This window comes from Neopsephotus bourkii, unplaced genomic scaffold (genome assembly GCF_033783945.1).
Source record: "Neopsephotus bourkii isolate Nb327-2 ecotype Australia unplaced genomic scaffold, CSIRO-AGI_Nbou_v1 NB_857, whole genome shotgun sequence".
Classification (NCBI taxonomy): Eukaryota; Metazoa; Chordata; class Aves; order Psittaciformes; family Psittacidae; genus Neopsephotus; species Neopsephotus bourkii.
This window is the reverse complement of record NW_026901353.1, coordinates 94,472-117,981: the sequence shown is the minus strand read 5'-3', so window position 1 is coordinate 117,981 and position 23,510 is coordinate 94,472. Positions and strand designations below refer to the sequence as shown.

The 23,510-nt window shown below is 54.7% G+C and overlaps 2 protein-coding genes across 2 annotated transcripts; one reads left to right on the top strand and one right to left on the bottom strand.

The window, feature by feature from the left end:
- Nucleotides 1-321: 321 nt before the first annotated feature.
- PIN1 (peptidylprolyl cis/trans isomerase, NIMA-interacting 1) lies at nucleotides 322-8,339 on the top strand. Its single transcript, XM_061356514.1, has 4 exons — nucleotides 322-407; nucleotides 2,080-2,295; nucleotides 5,671-5,781; nucleotides 8,203-8,339. Exons 1-4 carry the CDS (start codon nucleotides 350-352, stop codon nucleotides 8,310-8,312), a joined length of 495 nt encoding a protein of 164 aa, XP_061212498.1. The 5' UTR covers nucleotides 322-349; the 3' UTR covers nucleotides 8,313-8,339.
- An 8,643-nt stretch (nucleotides 8,340-16,982) lies between these two features.
- Nucleotides 16,983-18,852, bottom strand: LOC133213904 (microtubule-associated proteins 1A/1B light chain 3C-like). The gene is made up of 5 exons (XM_061356498.1): nucleotides 18,798-18,852; nucleotides 18,609-18,664; nucleotides 18,386-18,492; nucleotides 17,195-17,432; nucleotides 16,983-17,075 (listed from the first exon to the last, which is right to left on the bottom strand). The coding sequence occupies exons 1-5, from the start codon at nucleotides 18,850-18,852 to the stop codon at nucleotides 16,983-16,985; spliced, it is 549 nt and encodes a 182-aa protein (XP_061212482.1).
- Nucleotides 18,853-23,510: the final 4,658 nt, after the last annotated feature.

Here is a 23,510-nt window from a genome sequence, read left to right as displayed (position 1 = left end):
GTTGAAGTCGTTTCTAATAAACGTGTTTCTCGGGTCTCTGGTTGTTGTGTGGCTCGGGGGGGAGCGGCACCGGGAGCTGCAGAACCGGGGGTGATGGGGACAGTGACGTTCTGCTGCTTCGCTTCGCTTTTTGACATCTTTTGCCCACCCACGGCCACCGTCCAGGCTCACCGCAGCCTCCCGCCCTGCAGCCAGATGGACAGGCTCTTCCACCAATGGCAGCGCGGGAAGCTTGGGCGTTGCCTTCCCTTTGGCCAATAGGAGCAGGGAACTCCACATTTGTCCCGCCTCTCCCCCTTTCTTGTCCCCGCACTACTGGCGCCGGTGCGGGAGGCGCAGGCGAGGGAAGATGGCGGAGGAGGAGAAGCTGCCCCCGGGTTGGGAGAAGCGCATGAGCCGCAGCTCCGGTACGGCCAACGGCGGGGGGCGGCAGCGGGGGGTAGCGGCGGCCGGGTCTGGGCCTCACCGGGAGGGGTTCGCGGTGCGGTGGGGCTCGGTGTGGGCCTCACTGTGGGCCTTATTGGGGGTCGCGGTGCGGTGAGGCCTGGTCTGGGCCTTGCCGTGGTGTGCGGGGCTCCGAGGCCTCGCTGCCGGGCGGAGGCTGCGTGGAGCCGGGGGCTGTGGTTGCTCCGCAGCCCGGTGGAGCCGGGAGCAGGCGCTTTCCGAAGGCCTCCGAGGAGGCTTTGCTCCCGGTGGGGCTGCGGAGGATGGGGCCGGCTTGGTTCCAAGCGGTGGGTTTGGGGTTCCTCGAGGAGGAGCTGATGGTTAAGGGGGACTGGGGTCCCCTTTGCGTTGTGGGGAGGGTGGTGGTTGGGGTTGCAAAGGGGAATTGGGGCCCTATGGGTCTGCCCCAATGCAGAGCTTTGGGGGTGAAGCAAGGGGTGGAGGGAGGCAAAGCCTTCCCCCAGGTCAGGAAGGAGGCACTGCGCATCCCAGCATGGGCACGGTGTTACCTGGGGGCTATTGTTGGCTCCTGCCCCTCTTAAGGGGGCTTTTATCGTTGGTTCTTGGGGCCAGAAGCTGCTTCTGGGGGTTAAAAGCTGATTCTTGGGGCAGAAAAAGCTGCTTTTTGGGGCCAGAAGCTGCTTCTTGGGGTTAAAATCTGGTGTTGAGGCTTGAGGAAGCCGAGTGTGGGGCCAGAAGCTGCTTCTAGGGGCGGAGGGGGTTGCTTGTAGGGGATAGAAGCTGGTTATGGAAGCCAAGAAAGCCGAGTGTGGGGCCAGAAGTTGGCTCTGGGGGCAGAGAAAGCTGCTTCTGGGGGTTATGAACTGGTTCTGGGGGCCAAGAGAGCTGATTTTGGGGGTTAGAAGATGGTTGTTGAGGGCCAGAAGCTGGTTCTGGGGGTTAAAAACTGCTTCTTGGGGGCAGAGAAAGCTGGTTCTGGGGGTTAGAAAATGCTTTTGGGGCTTAGAAACTGCTTCTTGGGGCAGAGAAAGCTGCTTTTGGGGGTTAGAAGCTGCTTTTGGGGGTTTGAAGCTGCTTCTGGGGGGCTAGAAGCTGCTTCTTGTGGGCATAGAAAGCTGTTTTGAGGGGTTTCAAGCTGTTTTGGGGGGTTTCAAGCTGCTTTTTGGGGGCCAGAAGCTGCTTCTTGGGGGCCAAGAAAGCTGATTCTGGGGGTTGGAAGCTGCTTTTGGGGGTTTCAAGCTGCTTCTGGGGGCCAGAAGCTGGTTCTGGGGCTTAGAAGCTGCTTTTGGGGGTTAGAAGCTGCTTTTGGGGGTTAGAAGCTGCTTTTGGGGGTTAGAAGCTGCTTTTGGGGGTTAGAAGCTGCTTTTGGCGTTAGAAGCTGGTTATTGGGGGCAGAGAAAGCTGCTTTTGGGGGTTTGAAGCTGCTTCTTGGGGGCCAAGAAAGCTGCCTGTTGGGGGCCAAGAAGGCTGCTTTTGGGGGTTTCAAGCTGCTTTTGGGGGTTGGAAGCTGCTTCTGGGGGCCAGAAGCTGGTTCTGGGGGTTAGAAGCTGATTCTTGGGGCAGAGAAAGCTGCTTTTGGGGGTTTCAAGCTGCTTCTTGGGGGTGGAGAAAGCTGCTTTTGGGGACCAGAAGCTGCTTTTGGGGCTGAGCATCCCTCTCCCTGTGTCCCCCCAGGCCGGGTCTATTACTTCAACCACATCACCAACGCCAGCCAGTGGGAGCGGCCCAGCGGTGGCAGCGGCAGCAGCGGTGGCAGGAACGGGCCCGGCGAGCCCAGCAAGGTGCGGTGCTCCCACCTCCTGGTGAAGCACAACCAGTCCCGGCGCCCCTCCTCCTGGAGGCAGGACAAGATCACGAGGACCAAAGACGAGGCCCTGGGGCTTATCAATGGCAAGTAAAAGGCAGGGGAGGGCAAGCAGGGGAGGGCAAGGGGGTTGCAGGCTTGAATCCCCCCCTTTAGGGTGCTGGGGGAGTGCTTTGAGCCACCTTTGCTGGGCGATGGGATGGCTTAAAGGCACATCCAGCCCTGTGTGCCTTCCCCTTTGTGGTGTGTGTTGTGTGTGTGTAGAGGGGGATGTTATGGCTGAGGTTGGGTTGTATTTTTTTTGTGTTGTAAATGTGTATTGTTCCATTTTTAAAAATAAACTGATTTCAAGCGAAACCCAGATGTTTTTTAAACATTTCTTCGTTTGGTTTCATGTCACTTGACTCCTCAGGAGCAAGTTGGAGTCATTTAAGTGCCATTGGGGCTCTGCTTGAAAGCAAGATGCTCCTAGGGAGCCTTAAGCTTTGCCCAAAGCAAGATGCTCCTAGGAAGCCTTAAGCTTTGCCCAAAGCAAGATGCTCCTAGGAAGCCTTAAGCTTTGCCCAAAGCAGGATGCTCCTAGGAAGCCTTAAGCTTTGCCCAAAGCAAGATGCTCCTAGGAAGCCTTAAGCTTTGCCCAAAGCAAGATGCTCCTAGGAAGCCTTAAGCTTTGCCCAAAGCAAGATGCTCCTAGGAAGCCATCAGCTTTGTCCAAAGCAAGATACTCCTAGGAGGCCATGAGCCTTGCCCAAACCTGTGTAAATGACCCAATTTGCCTGGGTTTCTCCCCAATATTCTGGCTTAGGAGCTGGTTTAAGGTGCCTTTTGCAGTAGGTGCTGTTCATGTTTGCAGGTGGATTGTGGCCTTGTGATTTGATGTTGTGTTTCGTCACCGAGGAGGTTTGGATCTTAAGGAAGTGAATTCCAAGCCCAGCTTTTCCCTTTTAGGATGAGGGATTTGGGACTGAATTAAACCTCACTTTAACCCCCCCTCCCCAAAGTGATGAATTGATGATGCTGTGACTGTGCTTGCTAATGGGTGGCTTTGTGTTTCCTGGCAGCAAGGTAGGGGCATGCAGATACATCCCACAGGCTGGGCCTGGCTTATCTCATAGCCCACAGGCTGGGCCTGGCTTATCTCTCATGGCTTCAGCAGCAAGGGGAGAAGATAAGGAGGGTGTTGTGGCTCTTGCCTCGGTCCTAAGCACCACCAACTGCAAGGGCTTGCTTCAGTGACAGCTTTGGGAGGGCAAGCTCTGTGCTGAATCACTCGAGGTGATGACCAGTAGGTGGTATCCACTCCCCACCTTTGGGAAGGGAAGGGAAGGGAAATTCCCTGCCATGGATGGGAGTTTGGTGCTTAGGGAATTGGTTTCCTTCAGGTGAGGGTGCCTGAGAAAGGGTGAGCAGAGGTGACAAAAGCTTCATAGGAACATCTGGGCCAAAGGAAAGAGAAAAGCTTGGAAATCTTGAAACAGAGCTGCTAATTCTGTCTTTTCTCTCATTTTTTCCTCTTTTTTTTTCCCTTGGAATGGGAATACCAGTGTCAAACCCCCCAGACCCACCCCCTAACCACCTGCCCCTTGTTTCTTGCCTCAGTGTTGTCAAAGCACTGAATTAAATGGCATTTCTTGCTGATGGAGTGGATTCCGAGCATCCTGCTCCTTCCCAACCTGCTTTGCCACGCCAGGCTTTTAGCTCCTGGTAATGTAGGTCAATGCTGCTTCTACTCTTAGCCCTCCTTTGCACTTCACTTTGAATTAATCTTCCCCAAGCACGGGTTCGTGGTGGGGTGCAAGGCTCCACATTAACTCTTGGCTCTGCCTTTGCTGTGGCATTTACTCCATGGAGGATGCTGCGACTCCAGTGCTGCTGTTAAAGCCATCCCGCTGCTTGTGGAGCTATCCATCCTCCATGGGTACGTGGTCCTGCTCCTGATGGAGCCTTCTTTTAGGGAAAAGAGGCCTTTTCTTTGAGGGAAAAGGCTCATTCCTCCCACTTCCCAGAGCCAGTTTGGGTTGGAGCAACTCCTTCAGCTTTACAGAAGCTTTTGGCTTTATCCATGGAGTTGCCAGGCAGCTTTTGCTCTCAGGCTGCTCCCTGGCATCACAAGGGAAGTAAATGAAGGAAGTAAATGCTATTTCAGTTAATGCTGAAACCCTCTTTACCCCTTGGATCCTGCTGCTGGGATAGGGGCAGGCAGGTTTGGATGCAAATGGGAGCCCTCTGCTCCTTCATTTGGATGCTTCCTTCCTTTTGCATAGGCATCACCTCTTAGAACTGCGATTCCTGACACTTCTGGGTGCAATGTGTGACAGGTACTTGCTGGGGACTGGCAGCTACAGGCAATTAAATACATATTTATGGGGGTACAAATGTGGTTTTAGGAGAAACTCTGTTTTGTCACCAACTGGTCGGCCTCAAGCCAACCATTCCTTCATAGGAGGAACCCAGGCTCCTTTCCTGCTGGGACCAGTAGGACAGCTCCTAAACCAAAGGATGACATGCCATTCCAGACCAAGCCCCAGGCAATCTGCTCTTCACATTGCTTTGTAGCCTCTCCAGCTGCAAAACCAACCCTTGCTGCCCTGGGCACCCTGTTGGATTCCAAAGGCTTGGAATGGATTGAAATTGAACTGCCTGAATGAGGGAGGAAAAGGGGAGCTGTAAAAGACTTAAGATGATGACTTAAAATCCCTTTGGTTTGGCTTTGCTGCCATAAAGGTCCCCACTCCTTGGGGATTCTTTGTGCTCAGTCTTCTATGGAGGTGAGCCCTGAAATCCAAAGCTCATCTCTTCCCCAGCCTCATCATGAATAGAATGGAATGGAATAGTTTGGGTTGGAAAGGGCCTTAACATCACCCAGTTCCAACCCCCTGCCATGGGCAGGGACACCTCACACTAAACCATGGTACCCAAGGCTTCATCCAACCTGGCCTTGAGCACAGCCAGGGATGGAGCATTCACAACCTCCCTGGGCACCCATTCCAGTGCCTCAGCACCCTCACAGGAAAGAATTCCCTCCTTAGATCCAATCTAAACCTCCCCTGTTTCAGTTTGAACCCATCACCCCTTGTCCTGTCACTACAGTCCCTAATGAAGAGTCCATCCCCAGCATCCCTATAGCCCCCTTTATCACTGGAAGCTGCTCTGAGGTCTCCACGCAGCTTCTCTTCTCCAGGCTGAACAAATCCCATGCTTTAGGCCAGCAGCAGGCAGGACCAACTGCTTGCTTTAATAGGATCTGGGAGAGATGCAAAAGAGGGGAACGTGCTTGGAAAGCCAAGGGGAGGCGAGTGCTTTTGGGGTGGTGGGATTGTTCCATTGTGGCTCTGCCTGCCTTTAGGAGGTTGGGAAGCTTTGCTCCGTGCCACGATGCTCTGGGCCCTCCTTGCAGTGGGATGGGGAGCCTTGGGGTGGTTTTTTCTCCCAAATCCCTGACTGATTCCCTCTCTTCCCAGGCTACATCCAGAAGATAAAATCGGGAGAAGAGGATTTCGAGTCTCTCGCGTCCCAGTTCAGCGACTGCAGCTCGGCCAAAGCAGGAGGAGACCTGGGGGTGTTTGGGAGAGGTAAGTGGAGCTGGGGCATGTCCCAATGGGAATGTCCCAGTGGGATTACAGGCTCCCTGCCGATCTGCTTGGCAGGGGGTGGGTTGCAGACAAGTGGGAAAGGGGATTTCTATGCTAAGGCGGCCTGCCAAGCAGGAAATGCAGTTGGATGCCTGGAAGTTAAACCTATTAGGAATGCAACCAGAGGATTATCCTCGGCAGGGAGGTGATGTTGTGCAAGTGCCTGTCACCAAATCAGCTTTTCCCTGCTGGAAAGGGATTCTCCAGCTGGAGAGCCAGAGCCTAATGAGCCATGAAGAAGGAAGCAGGGGCTAAGTCTTGCTGAGGGAAATGCTTTGGCATCCTATTCTTCAATGAGAGAGAACAACTCCCATGGACCAGTGCAGGGAGGGAGCAAGAAGCCAAACCTTGGGGCTGTTTGCCTGTTAATGGGATTTGCCAGGGTGGGAGGAATCAGCTTTGGGATGGGGAAGTGCACCAGGGCCTCTCGCTTGCTTCATCTTCCCACTGCTTTCTGCATTTGCACTAGGAGGAAAGTAAAGCCCTGCCAGCATGAGGACAGCTTCAGCACCCAAAGAACACCCCCAGATCTCTTTAGAGCCAGGGTGTCCATGCATGTTTCATGAGAAGAGGGCGAGGAAAGGCTCTTGCCAAAGGAGAGAAGGTGACAGAAGTCATAGGGACTTGCAGCAATCCCAGAGGAAGAGCCGCATCCCTGGATGTGTTCAAGGTTGGATGGGGCTTGGAGCAAGCTGGGCCAGTGGAAGGTGTCCCTGTCCATGGCAGGGGGTTGGAACTGGAGGAGCTTTAAGGTCCCTTCAACCCAAACCGTTTTAGGAGTCCGTAGAACTGGATTTTGAGTGGGTTCCCCCCCAAAACCACTCTTTTTCATCACTGTTCCCTTTAGGGTGCCATTCTGCAGCAGTTGCTTCCCCCACCAGATCCCTTCACACTGGAGTAACCAGTGCTGTGTTCTGGCTCTGTATGGAGCGAAGCACCAAGCCCAGGGTGCTGTCTGCAGGGTTGGGGTCAGTGGCACCTCAGCTCTTTGTGCTCTTTAGAGATGGAGCCAAAGAGGGTTTTAGTGGTGCTGCCTTAATGCCTGCACCAAAGCAGAACGTTCCAAGAGCCACGTTCCACTAGATGGCATTGGAACCACGAGTGGTGACCAAAGCCTGGCCCTGCCATTCCATCCCCTTCCCTGCATCCTGCTGCCTTCACTCCCCTGGGCTGCAGATGTGATGGGTTAGAAGGTGGAGCACTGGTTCCTGCAGAGGTGAGGTTATTAAACCATTTCCATTTGTCTTCTTGAAGCCCTTCCTTATAAGTCATGGTCCAGCTCGAGGAGGAGCGCTGCAGTGGAGCAGGGATGCTCCTGCCTCAGCTGAAGTCAAGATTACAGGTCCTAGTGGAAGAGAACCCCCAAAGGCAGGTGACAGTGAATGATGCTGGCGTTTGCTAGGCAAGCTGCCTGCCTCTCCTAAGCACTGGAATGGGGGAAGAGAAATGCTGCATTGAGTCAGTTTGGTGATAAACCACTATGGAAGGGGGAGAATAGGTGAAAGGGAGGACTAGAGCATCCTCTGCCTTGCTAGTGGAAGGGGATGTGGCTGGATGGAGGAAGTGAAACCTCCGTTCTGGAGGTGCTGCTGGGATAGATGTGGAGGGGTTGGGAAGCTTTAGTTCCTAAAGGGGCTACAAGGAACCTGGAGAGGGGCTTTGGACAAGGGCCTGTAGGGACAGGACAAGGGGGAATGGCTTTAAGCTGCCAGAGGGGAGATGGAGATGAGCTCTTAAGCAGAAGCTCTTCCCCATGAGGGTGCTGGGACACTGGGATGGGTTGAATGGAGATGGTTTGGATGCCCTATCCCTGTCAGTGTTCAAGGCCAGGGCTTGGAGCAAGCTGCTCTATGGAAGGTATCCCTGCCCATGGTACGGGGTTAGAACGGGATGAGCTTGAGGGTCCCTTCCAACCTCAAGCATCCTGGGATTCTCCCCACTGCTCCCCATGCAGGATCTGAGCATCTCTGGCTTTCCTGACCCTGCTGAAGCTCAGTGACCTGGGAGACGAGAGCCTTAAACCCAGTTCTTATCTAGGTCAGGCCGGTTGGTGTCTGTGTGTGCCTTGTGAAGTATTGAGTGCAGCCAGTAAAGCACACCAGAGCCTTTCCCCACTGCAACCAGTACCTGGAGGGCACAGGAGGCTGGAACCTCCTCTTGTTGCCAGTGAGGCAGCTTTGAGCATCCCCCTTTGCTGCAGCGATGCCTGTAGAGCCCGATGGGGACGATGCCTGTTTGAAGCCTCTTTGGGGAGCAGCCCGGAACGAACACCAGGTTATTAAGCGGTGCCTGGGTTCTTTGGGAGCTGGCTCTTGCTCCCCCCTTGTCTTGGCTGAGCTTTGTGGTGTCTGCCCCCCCCAGGTCAGATGCAGAAGCCTTTTGAGGACGCCTCCTTCGCGCTGCGGGCCGGCGAGATGAGCGGCCCCGTGTTCACAGAGTCAGGGATCCACATCATCCTGCGCACGGAGTGAAGTGCCTTGGGGGCCCGGAGGCAGGCCGAGGGCCACGGGGACACCAAAACCCCACCGAGGGCACCAGAGCCTCCAACCCTGCGCTCTCCCAAAGGAACTTCATCTCCACCTTAACCAAGAACAAAAGCTCATTTCATATCTGGGTAGCGTCTGTGGCACCGGACACGGTGGGTTTCCCCCTGCATGGTTTAGCCAAGGCTGAGAACACCAGCAGAATCAGACAGCAGCATCTTTCCGAAGCAGAACATCAGAGCCAGCCTTCCTGGTGTGCCACAGCTGCTTGAGTCACCCTTACCATGGCTCCTGAACCGAGGAGGTGTCCTCAGTGCATCCTGCATCCGCGCCGAGTGGTCCTCGCACTGATGCTGCAACAGAAGGAGCCCCCCAACCACATCCCCCTTGTGCACGTTTGGGCCAGCTCCTTTGAACCACGAGGATGGGGATTTGCTGGGCAGCCCCGCTCGCTTGGGTTTGTACAACTGGTTTCCTAAAGCCATCTGTAAATGGAGTGCAAGATCTCCCCTCTCTTAGCACGGGGACGGCCGTCCCTCGGTGCCGCAGCCACGGTGATGGTCCCTCTGTCCCATCACCCGCTGGCACCGCCTCTTCTCCCCTTCTGCCATTGCTTTGACTCTCAAAACTTGAAGCTGCCTTTTGGTTCTGAGTGACAAACGAGAGGCTCAATGGTTGCCACTGCAGGAGGCTCCGTAGCCAGCCCCAGCTGAGGAGTGGTCCATAAGGATGCTGTGCGCTTCCCCTTCCGGCCTCAAGTCACTCCAGTGCGGTGCCGTGGCGTGGGGTGGCTGTGGTGTGGATTTGCTGTTGTAGCTTGGAGCCTGTTCTCCTTCTCCCTCGAGCTCCTCTCCATCCACGTGTGGTTTGAACACTGTAAAGTCGTCCTTTATCCACTTCCCCATCGCATCGCTTCTGGTTTCGCGCCATCAACGTGGAGACATGGAATGAAATCAAATCCCAGCTTCGGTCCAGTGCAAACCAGCTGTATAGTCCCAGTTCCCTTCAGCAGCAAATAAAGCCCTCTCCAATTAACCATGTGAAGAGCTCTGGTATTGATTATTTCTCCCCCCCTTCGCCTGCAGAGGTCTTGTTGCTTCTATTAAAGCAAGCCAGAACCTCTGCAGTGTGATCTTGCTTTGCTCTCGCTGTCTGGGGTTGGAGGTTTAATCTTACAGCAGGGATGTAAGCTTTGATGTTCTCTGTTCCCTTCTGTTGTTGGGTTCTGTTTGCATCCAGCGCTGGGGGGAACAGCACCCACAGGGATGTGGAGCTGCTGGGGCGATGCCATGGGGATGCTGCAGAGGCTGGAGCATCCCTGCTCTGGAGCCAGGCTGAGAGAGCTGGGCTGGTCCAGCCTGGAGAGGAGAAGGCTCCTGAAGGGGAGACCTTAGAGCAGCTCCAGTGCCTAAAGGGGCTGCAGGAAACCTGGAGAGGGGCTTGGGATGAGGGATGCAGGGACAGGATAAGAGGTGGAGATGGGATCTTAGGCTCTTCCCTGCGAGGGTGGTGGGACACTGGGATGGGTTAAAGGGAGATGCAGTGGCTGCCCCTCTGTCACCTCTGATGCCAGAACCTGACTTGGGTGTTTCATCATGGCCTGGAGCCAGGCCCCTTCCCTGTGCTCTGAGGAATCCCGGAGCAGCACGGCTCCATCCCACCCCATTCCTGCAGGAAACCCTGGCTCCGGCCTCCCAGCACGTATCAAGCCTTGGACTCCATCACTGGGGCAGTGCCACTGATGCTGACTGTCTGACAGCATCCTCTTGGAAGCCTTCACTTCTCCAGAAGCATCACTGAAGGGATTGCTCCTGGTTCCTCTCCAGAGCCTGAGGAAGAGGCTGTTGCATCCCTGGGGATCGGGACCTGGTCCTGGACCAGATGGAGAAGCAGGAGTTGTGTGGTTGAAGGTACAGCCTCAGGGTCTCCATGGAGCAAAGCAGTGGGACCAGTTCAGGACCCCTGGGTCCCATCCGTGCCTCATGGGCATTGTGGGCTCTCTTTCCATTCACTCCCAATCCCTTCCCCATGGATGTGCTCTGGGGGTCTCCACTGGGAATGCCATTTTTAGGGGAGGGGGTCTCCATCTCATCCCCATTACTGCATCCCTTGCTCCTTCAGCTCCTTCTCCCCATCCACATCCCATTTGTACATCCCTGTCTCGGCCTCTGCCTCTCCTGATCTCACTTCAATTCCATGAGCATCCCTGCGAAGTTTCCCAGCTAATCCCTCTTTTTCCACTGCCTGCTCCCTTTTGGCATCAAACCTTGCATCACCCTGAGAGCAGACGGGATTTGGATGGGGGGGGGGGCAGCTCGGAGCGTGGATTTCCTGCTTGGACCCAGGCTGAGGCACTTCCAATGGGATCGATCCCCCCCTCATCCATGCTTTGCGATGAGCTGGGGCCGTCCCCGCTGCAGGAACACGCTGCCTGTTGTGAACACCCCACGGAGGAGCGATGTCCCCATCAGGATGCTCCGAGGATGCTCTTTGCGCCTCTAGATGTAGCTCTTGAGCTGTGGTACCCAGCGGAGCCTCCGCATCTCCAAGCACGGGGTGTGCTCCCCGCAGGGCCATTTTATGCCTCTGCCTCTCTCGCAGCGCGGCATCTGCCCAGGGCCCGGCCTTGGCCTCGGATCCTTGTGCAAACGCATCCTTGATCTGATCATCAACCGCACCCCGTTTGATGCGGATCCCCCCCCATCCTTCTCCCTGTGTTTCCACCCCGCTCTGGCCAAGCGAGCTGCTGGTGCCTCCCAAGGCCGAGGCTGGAGCATTTCGCTCGGCTCTAATGAGCTTTGCTGCTGATGGCATCGAGGCATTCCCGGCTGGAAGCGGCGGCACCGCCTGGGAAGGGGCTGGGCTGCTGCAGCCGTGCAGTGCGGGGCTCAGGTTGCCCGGAGGCTTTAGGGATGCTCTGGGAGAGCTCCTTCCTGATGGTTCCCACTGCCCCCAGGTTCCCCATTCCCCCCCCCACCAATTTCCCTCTTTTCTCACTGATTTTTCCTCCCCCCCATTCCCCACTTCCCCCCCCATTTTCACTTTTCTCCCTAATTTTTTCCTTTCCCCCCCAAATTTCCCACTTTTCTCCCCAAATTTCTCACTTTTCTCCCTAATTTTACCTTCCCCCCAAAATTTCCCACTTTTCTCTCTTAATTTTTCCTCCCCCCAAATTCCCCACTTTCTCCCCCAATTTCCATCTTTTCTCCCAAATTTCCCACTTTTCCCCCCAAATTTCCCACTTTTCCCCCCAAATTTCCCACTTTTCTCCCCAAATTTCTCACTTTTCTCCCTAATTTTTTCCTCCCCCCCAAATTTCCCACTTTCTCCGCCAATTTCTCACTTTTCTCCCTAATTTTTTCCTTTCTCCCCCATTTCCCATTTTTCTCCCTAAGTTTTCCTTTCCCCCCAAATTTCCTACTTTTCCCCCCAAATTTCCTACTTTTCCCCCCAAATTTCCCACTTTTCTCCCCCAATTTCCCACTTTTCTCCCTAATTTTACCTTTTCCCCCAAAATTTCCCACTTCTCTCTCTAATTTTTCCTTCCCCCCCCAATTTCCCACTTTTCTCCCTAATTTTTCCTTCCCCCCCCCAAATTTCCCACTCTTCTCCCCAATTTCCCCCCCCTCGTTTCCCATCTCCCTGGGCTGCTGCCTGCCTCCTGCTGTCTGTAATGGACCGAGGAGCATCATTTATTCACGTTCACCAGCACCAGCTCCCATTTATTGCCATGAAAGGGCTCAAGGAGCACTGAAAGGGGACAAAGGCTCCGTCCCCTCCATCCCTGCTCCTGCCTTTCCCTCTTATCCCGAAGATCAGGCAGGCCTGGCTCAGGGCTTAGCACGGGGTCATGGAATGGGATGGAAAGGACCTTAAAGCTCATCCAGTTCCAATCCATCCCATGGGCAGGGATCCCTTCCACTGGAACACTGCTAGGGATGGAGCATCCGAACCACCTCCATTCATCCCAGTGTCCCACCACCCTCATAGGGAAGAACTTCCCTATCTCCAACCTAAACCTCCCCTGTTCCAGTTTAAACCCATCACCCCTTGTCCTATTGCTCCTCACGAGCCCACACGGTCCCTATGGAGCAGGTCCAGGCTCATGGTGCCAGAGGGAAGGAATCAGATCCCGGAGTTAAATCCTCTGATGGGACCTGCTCCAAATTCCCGGTTGGAAAAGAGTCATCCCATGGCAGGGACCAGCCTCTGACTGTTTCCAGCTCCCAACCCTATTTTTCCACATGGGATGCTGGCTTCTTTTCCCCTTTGTAATGGGTCCCCCCCATTTGCTCTGCACATTCCAGATGATGGGAGCTGCAGGGAGCCGCAGCCTCATCACTGTGCTGAGGGTTTCATTGGCCCATTCAAGCATCAGCTCCAAATCCAGTGGGAAAACACATTGGGAAGGATCTTTATGGGGTTTTTAGTGGGAGGGAGGTTGGAGATGGCTCCATGGAATCATGTCATAGGGTTGGGTTGGAAGGGACCCTCACCCCCACCCCTTAACAAGCAGGGCTTGGATAAAGGGATGGATGAGGAGCGGCTTCCCCAAGGCTGGAAAAGGGACCAGAAGGACAGGGCGCTGCCTTCACCTGCAGCATCGTAGCCATCCCTGATGCTCAGCTGCATCCCAGGGCTCCAGGGTTTCCATGACAACTCCCCGAGCATCCCTGCGGCTGCTGCTGCTGTGGAGAGCTGAGGGGACCTGCAGGGACCTGTGTGCGCTTGGGGGGGGTCATCAGCTTTGGGGGTGTCTATATATATGTACATACACATATATAACACATAGATGTGTATGTATATAATAGATGTGTGTATATATACACACATATACACATTATTTATTACACAGGATCCTAGAATGGTTTGGGTTGGAAGGGACCTTCAACCCCATCCAGTTCCAATCCCATTCCACACCTTTCCCTAGCCCAGGTTGCCCCAAGCTGGCCTTGAACACTGCCAGGGATGAATGTAATTCCTGTCCATAGGAATGTGTGCAGCTCCAGGAAGGGGAAGAGGGGGGTTTGCTTGCAGCACTTGGGCATCAGGAGGATGGGATGCTCAAGGGGATCTGTGCCTTAGAGCAGCTCCAGTGCCTAAAGGGGCTACAAGAGACTTGGAGAGAGGGGCTTTGGGTGAGGGATGCAGGGACAGGACAATGGGAATGGCTTGAACCTGCCAGAGGGGAGATGGAGATGGGATCTGAGGCTGAAGCTATTCCCTGTGAGGGTGCTGGGACATTGGGATGGGGTGAATGGAAAAGCTTTGGATGCCCCATCCCTGGCAGTGTCCAAGGCCAGGTTGGAGCAAGCTCCTCCAATGGAAGGTGCTGGGGTTGGAGCTGGATGAGCTTTGGGATCCCTTCATCCCAACCCATCCCATGCCCATGGGTGATTCCCAGTGGGATGCTCGATCCATCCGGCTGGAGGGGCCAGGCAGGAAGGAGCTGAGGCATCTCCTGCTCCCAAAGGCAGCTGATGACCATTATCCCAATCCATAGCAGCCATTGCTGCATGACCATTATCCCGATCCATAGCAGCCAGTGCTGCATGACCATTATCCCAATCCATAGCAGCCAGTGCCGCATGACCATTATCCCAATCCATAGCAGCCAGTACTGCATGACCATTATCCCGATCCATAGCAGCCAGTGCTGCATGACCATTATCCCAATCCATAGCAGCCAGTGCTGCATGACCATTATCCCAATCCATAGCAGCCAGTGCTGCATGACCATTATCCCAATCCATAGCAGCCGGTGCTGCATGACCATTATCCCAATCCATAGCAGCCGTGCTGCATGACCATTATCCCAATCCATAGCAGCCGTGCTGCATGACCATTATCCCAATCCATAGCAGCCGTGCTGCATGAGCCATTATCCCATCCATAGCAGCCGGTGCTGCATGACCATTATCCCAATCCATAGCAGCCAGTGCTGCATGACCATTATCCCAATCCATAGCAGCCGGTGCTGCATGACCATTATCCCGATCCATAGCAGCCAGTGCTGCATGACCATTATCCCGATCCATAGCAGCCGGTGCTGCATGACCATTATCCCAATCCATAGCAGCCAGTGCTGCATGACCATTATCCCGATCCATAGCAGCCAGTGCTGCATGACCATTATCCCGATCCATAGCAGCCGCCAACCAACCCACCAACACCCCAACCAACCCACCAACACCACCAACCAACCGATCCATAGCAGCCAGTGCTGCATGACCATTATCCCGATCCATAGCAGCCAGTGCTGCATGACCATTATCCCGATCCATAGCAGCCAGTGCTGCATGACCATTATCCCGATCCATAGCAGCCAGTGCTGCATGACCATTATCCCAATCCATAGCAGCCAGTGCTGCATGACCATTATCCCAATCCATAGCAGCCATTGCTGCATGACCATTATCCCGATCCATAGCAGCCGGTGCTGCATTCCCCAGTGCAGCCGCAATTAATCAGAGCCTATTTATGGCATCCTATTCATCAGGAGGGAAGAAATCATCCCCATTGTAATGGGAGGCTTCAATGTCCACGCATCCCGGAGCGAACCCAAGCTGCACCAGGAGCTGGGAATACATTTCCATCCTAATGACCTGAGGGGCTTGCATTGCTTCCAGGGAATGCGGGGCTCATGGGGAATGAGCCATCAGGAGGGGTGAAGCAGGAGGGGATGGGGGGGCTTTGCCTGCATTGGGATTGAATGGTGCCCAAAGGGCTGGTTTCAACCCATGTCCTTGGTCTGGTCCATGATGGGCTTCGTCTTGAGCATCCTCAATGTGTGGATGGGATGGAAACATCCCAAGCTTCCATCCCTATGAGTGCAGCAGCTCCCATAGAGTGGGATTTGGAGCCCCAGAATGAGGGTGTTGGGACTGGATGATCCTCAGGGTCTCTTCCAACCCATTCCATCACCCTATGGGAGGCTTCTGCTTCCTTGGCCCTCTTTTACCTTAGACTCATCCAATGGCTTGGGTCGGAAGGGGCCTTTAGGGATGCCCTGGTCCAAGCCCCAGTGCAATGAGCATCACCCAGACCACACTGATCCTGGAGATACCCAGGTTCAAGAGGCAGGGGTGGAGGAAAGAGGGGCCTTGGGAGGAGAAGGCACCAGGTTTGTGATCCCAAGTTTGGGAATCGTGGCCCATTCCTCCTTACCCAGCACCTCCCCATGGCTTTGCCTGCATGAAGGGCGCCGGAATCCTTTGTGCTCATTCCTTAACCCAAGCTACTTGGAATTCCCAAGGCATTCCCAAAGGTCCCATCCCAATCCCTCCCCTCCCAGCTGCCTGATGCTCCTTGTTCCCAACCCACTTCCAGCTGCTCAGTGTCCCCATCCCCATGGCTCCGCCTTTGGTACCCTCTGAATCCCCCTTCATTGCCCCATTCCATTGCCTGGGATCCCAGATGGGAAGAGCAAGCTTTTAGCTGCTTTTCCTGGCTTTCCTTGGCTCCCAACAGCAGGAATGGGATCAGCAGCAGCGTTAACGGAGCCATTTGGAACCTTCCTATGCCAGGGCTTTGTTCCTCACCTCCCAGCAGTGAAATAACCCCAAAAGATGCCCCCCACCCCACCCCAAATCCCACCTTAACCCATTAATCCATTGAAATAACAACCCTGGATTCCTGGAAAGCCTCAATCCATAGCTCCATGGACGGATGCTCTTGGCCACCGCCAATGGAGCTTGGCTGGGGCTTGGCCACCTTTATCCTCCCTGGATGATGCTGGGAGCGATGCAGGCTCCAGGCTTGGCTCATCCCATCCCATCCCATCCCATCCCATTGGGATCCCGGAGCTGGGGTTTGAATCCATCCCTTTGCTGGTGGTTTATTTCCATCATCCCTTTGGATCTGGCTCTCACCTCCTCCTGCTGCGAGGCAGGCCCGGCTCGGGAGCTGCAAAGCTGGTGCTAATTGCCTGCTAGGGAAGGTGAGTCATTCCCAAGCTGTTCCCTCCCGGCTGCCCCAGCAACCAGCCTGCTTGCCCAGTGCATTCCCAGTTTGGAGCGCTGGGATTGGCTCCAGGACCCTCACGGTGCTTGATGGGTGATGCTCACTTAGGGGGACGCGGAGATGCCCTTACCCCCAACCCCAGCGCTTTGGTACCCAACCTGCTGCAGTCTGGGGCGTGCAGCAATGCAAGGGATGAGGATGCAGCATCCTTGTGCATGGAACGGGGGGGGACAGACACTCATCGCATCCAAGCCCATCAAAGCCCCAATTCCAGCTCATTTTAGGGCTTATTTATGGGCAATTGGAAGGGGAAACGTGCCTGAAATCCCTGCCCATGGTGACGCTGCACTTCACAGGGAAGCCTTCGGTGCCGAGGAGGCGTTTCTGCAGCATCAGAGGCAGGAAGCGCCTGGGTCTGACTCAGCCTGAGCTCAGCGCCGCATCCATGGGGTGATGGATGGGGGGAAACAGGGATCAACCCCCCCCTATTCTGTACACAGGGGGGGAGATGGGGACCTGCTCTTCCCATAGGGGGAACAAAGCCCTTTCCCTGCTTTGCTCTCACATCCCAATCCCCCCACATTTAATGCTGGTTTCAACCCATGGCACCAGCTGAGGTCTCTTTATTCCCCATCTCAGACCACACACAGCTTAAACCCAACCCCACGGTGCTCCCCATCCCCATCCCCATCCCCATCAAGGGATGTGCTTAGGTCCCAAAGCCCTGTTTGAGGAATCACCTCCCTGTGGATCCAAGGAAACCGACCCCATCCTCTGCCACGCTGGGAGCTAAAGGGAGAAGATGAAGGAGGGATCAAGCGGGGTTTAAGACCATCATAAAGGTGGGCTTGGTCCAGCCACAACCCAGGGCTCCCCATTGGGTTTAAGCTGAGTTTAAGGGGATACACCCCCAACCTCACCAGCATCAGGGGCCCGAGAGGAGCATCCCCAAGAACAGGCTTGGCTGATGGATGGATGGAGGAAGAGCACCCAAACATCTCCTGGGAGGCATAGGTCAGGTAGAGGAAGCCGTCCTCATCCCGGTTGTCCTGGTAGAGCTCCTGCATGGTGATGGACAGGTTGGGCAGCCCCTTGTTGTTCACCAGCAGGTAGAAGGTCTGGGATGAGGCCAGGGAGAGCCGCGTCCTGCAGGGATGAAGGGGAAGGCAAAGTGTGGGTGAGCATTGCCCAGCACCAGGCATTGTCCATGGGGAGGCAGCTCCAGCACTGGTGTTTAATGGGTTCTGGTCCCATTGGCTTCAGGAGAGGCTCCATCCATGGGGATGCAGCTCCAGCACTGGTGTTTAATGGCTTCTGGTCCCACTGGCTTCAGGAGAGGCTCCATCCATGGGGATGCAGCTCCAGTGTTTAATGGGTTCTGGTCCCATTGGCTTCTCCCAGTGGGATCTGGTTTCAGGAGAGGCTCCATCCATGGGGATGCAGCTCCAGCTCTGGTGTTTAATGGGTTCTGGTCCCATTGGCTTCTCCCAGTGGGATCTGGCTTCAGGACAGGCTCCATCCATGGGGATGCAGCTCCAGCACTGGTGTTTAATGGGTTCTGGTCCCATTGGCTTCTCCCAATGGGATCTGGCTTCAGGACAGGCTCCATCCATGGGGATGCAGCTCCAGCACTGGTGTTTAATGGCTTCTGGTCCCAGTGGCTTCAGGAGAGGCTCCATCCATGGGGATGCAGCTCCAGCTCTGGTGTTTAATGGGTTCTGGTCCCATTGGCTTCTCCCAGTGGGATCTGGCTTCAGGACAGGCTCCATCCATGGGGATGCAGCTCCAGCTCTGGTGTTTAATGGCTTCTGGTCCCAATGGAACCTGGCTCCAGCATCGTGCCCCTCTGCTCCCACCCATCAATAGGCATGGAGACCCAATTGCCACCCCTCACCCCAGCAAGGGTAGGGAACGCTGCTGTAGATGCCCATTGCAAAGGCTTCATTGCATTAGGCTAAGCTTAAACACCCACTAAACCCTTGCCCAGTGGAGCACCCAAAGGCGCTTCCATTCCAAACTGGTTCCTAGCACCTACACTGGGCTTTGCACTGACCCAAGGCTATGGACCCCCCTTTGCTTGTACTGGGAGCCCCACTCACCGCAGGGTGACCACGAGCTGGGACAGGGGCAGGTCCTGGGCCACCAAATACTTGGTCCTGGTCAAGGGGGGCAAAGTCTTCTCCTTCTGGTAGCGCTCCACAACCACCTGCAGCAGGGGGGAGATGCTGGGGTCAATGGGGGGGTGCAGGATGGAGCCCCCAAAGCCTTGAGCAGGGGCTCCCCTTGTTTGGAGGGCACAGAGGGAGGGGGTTGAGGCCTCACCGGGATCTTGTTGGGATATTTCAGGCGGATCTCGGCCACTTCCTGCATCCTGGAGGCTGGGGAAGGGAAAGGGGGAAGTGAGCAGGGCCCATCCCGGTGTCCATGGGGGTGTCCATGGGGGTGTCCATGGGGGTGTCCATGGGGGTGTCCATGGGGGTGTCCATGGGGTCCCCCTCCCCAGGGCCGCACCAAGGCTCCGCCTCTGCTTGAAGGGGTGAGAGCTGCTGCTGCTGTCGGGCTGCATCCTCAGGCATGGAGCACCCCCGGGCAGGTGATGCTGGGAGAGCCCCTGATATAGGCAGGCTCGTCCTGCTCCAGCTGGGGTGGGATGGGAGGAGCTGGGGTGATTGGGAGGAGCTGGGGTCTGATGAGGGAAGGGGAGGGGAAAGGGGAAAGGGAGAAAGGGAAAAGGGAAGGGAAAAGAAAGAAAGCAAAAGGGAAGCGAAAAAGAGAGAGAAGGGAAAAGGGAAGGGAAAGGAGAAAAAGAGAGAAGGGAAAAGGGGGAAGAGAGAAGGGAAAAGGGAGGGGAAAAGGGGAAGAGGGAAGGGAAAAGGAGAAAGAGAGGAAATGGAAGGGAAAGGGGAAAAAAGAAAAGGGGAAAGAGTGAAGGGAAAAGGAGAAAGAGGGGAAATGGGGGGAAAGAGAAGGGAAAAGAGAGAAGGGAAAAGGGGAAAGAGAAAAGGGAAAAGGGGAAAGAGAGATGGGAAAAGAGAAAAGGGAAAAGGGGAAAGAGAAAAGGGGAAAGAGAGAAGGGAAAAGAAAGAAGGGAAAAGGGGAAAGAGAGATGGGAAAAGGGAAAAGAGAGAAGGGAAAAGGGAAAAGAGGGAAGGGAAAAGGGGGAAGAGAAAAGGGAAAAGAGAGATGGGAAAAGGGAGAACAGAGAAAGGAAAAGGGGAAAGAGAGAAGGGAAAAGGGGGAAGAGAATAGAGAGGGAAAAGAAAGGAAGGGAAGAGAGTTGGGGTTTGCTCCTTTGCCAGCCCCATGCAGGAGCAGGATGAATGACTCCACCACGGATTACCCCATAACCGATGGCTGAGGCTGCTCTGCACTGATGGAGATGGGAGCTGGGGTGTGTGTGTGGGGGGGGGTCCTTCTCTTCCCTCCGCGATGGGATGAGGAGGGATAAGGCCCTGCCCCAGCACATCAATCCCACCCGGAGCCGGCCCCGCATCCTTCATCCTGACACCTTCATTCCGGTCCTATCTCCGCCTGGATTTAATGAGGGCCTGGTGTCAGGGGGGAGCCATAAAGCTGCCGAGACATCGGCTCATCCGCACGCCGCCGGTTCCCTGGCTCAGGAGCGAGGCGGCTCCTGCAAACAAATTAGATCCCATTATGCCCATTAAATCCCATTGGTCTCCTTATTCCCCGGTTTTAAACCCCCTTTGGCTCCTTATTCCCTTTTTTTCAAGCCCATTTGTCTCATTATTCCCTTTTTTCCCCCATTTTCATTTCACTTCCCAAGCTCCTGCATCCCCCATGGGCTCCCCCCTCCTCTGCCACCCCCCAAAAGGGAGGAGGCAAAAGCATTCCAGCTCATTCAGACTTAAATCAGCCTCATTTCAATTGGAATAACAGGAATAACGGGTCCTGGAGCTGCTGGGGGAATGGGGTGGTTTAGGAGGGATACTCCGCAGTGAGCACCCTACCTGCATCCGCCGGCGTTATCCTTGAGCATCCCGGTTGGCTTCATCCCTATGGTGCTTTGAGCATCCCAATCCCATCACCCTGGGCTTTTCCCCCCTCCTGTTTCACATCCATCTTCCATCTCCTTTACCCCTGTGGGATGGATGAGCCTCTGTTACTGCGCCATAAAAGAGAATCAATCTCCCCTCCGTGCTCATTGCTGGGCTGGAAAATGAGTTCAGAGCAGAGATTCCATCTGCGGAGCACGTGAAGCCGTTGCAAATGCATCCCTCTTAATAAACTTAATCCTGGGAAGTTCGCATGGGATTCACAATGGGGTTCATGGGGGGGGGGGGGTGCATTTTCCTCTTATCAATAAGCGGATAAGTAATAAAGCACCTCCTTTTGCTAAGGAAAAGGATGGGTTCCGATGCTCTGAGTTCCGTTCTGCCCCCAGGATGCGCTAATGGCAGAAAAAGGAGCTGGGAATGGAAAACTAACCCGTTTTCAATGGGGTCGTTAACGGTGAGCATCCATTATTCACCCGTTTAACACCCGACCAAGTGCGGCGGGGCTGGAATGTCACAGAGATGCGATGCTCTTCATTAGCAGGAGCCAATTCATTAAGGATGAAGGGAAATGGGTTTTCCATAGGTTGGGGGGGGGGGTGGCCCCATCCTGCTGCTGGCCCCTGTGTTAAAGCCTCCTCCGGGCATCCTCAAGCATTCCCAAAGGGAGGAGGGAAAAGCATCCCAGTTCAGCCCCATCCCTTCTGCTGCATGGGTTTGCATTGGCCGGGAGCTTCCTATGGGAGATGGGTTTCCCTAGGGAATCACCATGGCTGGAATGATCCCAATGGGGCCACCAATACAGAGCTGGGGGAGGCACGATCCATCCGGGATCGCCTCTGGATCCCTGCGGGATCTCATGGGTAACCCCTCTCCTGCACAAGTTCCCTTTTATCCTGGGGTGAGACACTGGGATAAAGGCAGGTCTTAACCCCCCCAAACCATCCCCCTTTATGGGGTTTTAGTCCCAAGGAGGTGATGAAGTGGGAATCTCAGCCCTGGTCCCAAGGGTTGGGAAAGGAGGGTTTGGGGATGCCCATTATTTGGTGCAGCAATTCACTGGGTATGTATAGCTGTAGGATATAGGGCACGCATCCATATGACCCACGCATGTATTTTATACCTGTTCTATTAATTATATTGCATTATAACATATTCTAGATAATGAGTATATATTATAGTCAAGATTTCTCCCTGTTCCAGCTAATATGTGTCTATTTTAGACAAGATTTCCATCTATTCTACTTCATATGCATATAATATGCATTAAAGTCCTTTGTCATCTAGCTAATACATCTGTATTCTAGGTGAGGTTTACTATATATGTATATGTATTGTATGTCTATATATATTATAGGCAAGATTTCTATATGTTCTGGCTAATACATGTTATAGATGAATTTAGGTAAGATTTCTCCATATTCTAGCTAATGTTTCTATATTCTAGATGAGATTTCTCTCTATATGTCTATTATAGATAAGACTACTATAGGTCCTCACTAATATGTACATATTATGGGTAATATTTCTCTATATTGGCTATATTCTAGGTTAGGTTTTGAGCCATTTGACTGAATGGGCCAGAGCCCATGTGCCCGCTTCCTGCCCTGAGGAGGAGCCAGGGATGCTAAAAGCTGCATTCCTCCATCATCATCATCATTCCCAATGGAGGGGCAAGGGGATGAGGGCTGGAATTCCAGCTTTTCCCCCTTCCACAGCTTGTTTTAGCACCGCCAACCACGCACTCCCATGGGGATGGAGCTGGGAATGGGAGCGGATAGGATGCGATGGGGATGAGATTGCGTGGATGCGATGGGGATGAGGATGGAGATGGGGATGGAGCTCCCACTGCTCGCTGCTTCCCGGCCATAACCAAGCCTCAATTATGGGGCTCCCACTGGTTTTCCCTTGGGAGGGACACAGCCCCAGGGCTCTGCAATGAGCAGGATCCACACCGGAGCCCTGGAAAGGGGATGGATTTCCTGATGCTTCCCTAAGGAAGCGAGTTCCTAACGGCGAGCCATAGACGATCCCACCCGGAGCATCGGGAGCAAGGGAACAGTTGGGGATCCCCCTTTGAGCGCTATCCAAAGGCACTGCAGGGTGCTCCCCCCTTCCCAGCCCCTCCAGCTCCATCGCCAGCCGGGCTCAGGGCTGAATAACCAATTCTAGTCCCGTTAAGGCTGAGCCTGCAGGAGAATTCCAATGAGCTGGAAAACCGCAGCCTGCAGGATGAGTGATCCCAGGCTGGTTTCCAGAAGAGTTTCTCCATGTGGGAGGTTATTAAAGCCCTGGGTTATGGGGGATTTTATCACTCCCCCCCCCTTTCTGTAGCTCAAATAGGGGCACCAAGGGAAAGCACATTGGGTTGGGGGCTTATTCCTACCTCAGCTCTAGCCACCGACTGAAGGTGCCTCCACTGCAGCACTGGCTGCATCCCTGCATCCCTGGGTTCCCCCTCTAAGGATACCCAAGCTTGAAGGATGCAGGGAAAGGTGACCGAGGGCTGTCGGTGGCATCATCCGTGGGGAGGAGGTGGGATGGGGATGGGGATAAGGATGGGTATTGGGATGGGGTGGACAGGATGGGACAGGGATGAAAATGGAAATGGAGATGGGATTAGATAGGTTGGGGATGGGATGGGGACGGGGATGGGGTGGAATGTGATGGAATATAATGGGGATGGAATTGGTTAGAATGGGATGGGAATGGGATGAGGATGGGGATGGGGATTGATGGGGATGGGATGGGGATGGGAGGGGATGGGGACGGGGATTGATGGGGATGGGATTGGTTAGAATGGGATGGGGATGGGATGAGGATGGGGATGGGGATTGATGGGGATGGGATGGGGAAGGGGATGGGATGGGGATGGGATGGGGATGATGGGAATGGGTTGGGAATGGGATGGGGATGGGATGGGGGTGAGAGTAAGGCCCACGCCTGTTCCCTGCTCCCTTTGCACTGCAGCCCCAGTATCCACCCCATGCCTCCTGCAGAAGGGTCACCATGGCCTTTTCTCCCCCCAGACCTATTGGTGTCCCCCCACCATGAGCTCTCTGGGGCCATTGGAAGCTTTATTACGCCCATGGTGATGTTGCCTGCAGAGCCCCTCTGACAACTCCATCCCCATTGCCCTCCATCCCTTTATCCCCTCCTAAGCCATCTCTTCCACGTCTCCTCCATCCCCTCACACTGGCAATTGATG

Coding starts and splice junctions, on each gene's coding strand:
- PIN1 (XM_061356514.1), top strand. CDS start 350: ATGGCGGAGGAGGAGAAGCTGCCCCCGGGTTGGGAGAAGCGCATGAGC. Junction 408..2,079: donor GCGCATGAGCCGCAGCTCCG/GTACGGCCAACG, acceptor GTGTCCCCCCAG/GCCGGGTCTATTACTTCAAC. Junction 5,782..8,202: donor CCTGGGGGTGTTTGGGAGAG/GTAAGTGGAGCT, acceptor TGCCCCCCCCAG/GTCAGATGCAGAAGCCTTTT.
- LOC133213904 (XM_061356498.1), bottom strand. CDS start 18,852: ATGCAGCCCGACAGCAGCAGCAGCTCTCACCCCTTCAAGCAGAGGCGG. Junction 18,665..18,797: donor CAAGCAGAGGCGGAGCCTTG/GTGCGGCCCTGG, acceptor TCCCTTCCCCAG/CCTCCAGGATGCAGGAAGTG. Junction 17,076..17,194: donor TGATGCTGGTGAGGTTGGGG/GTGTATCCCCTT, acceptor TTCTCCCTTTAG/CTCCCAGCGTGGCAGAGGAT.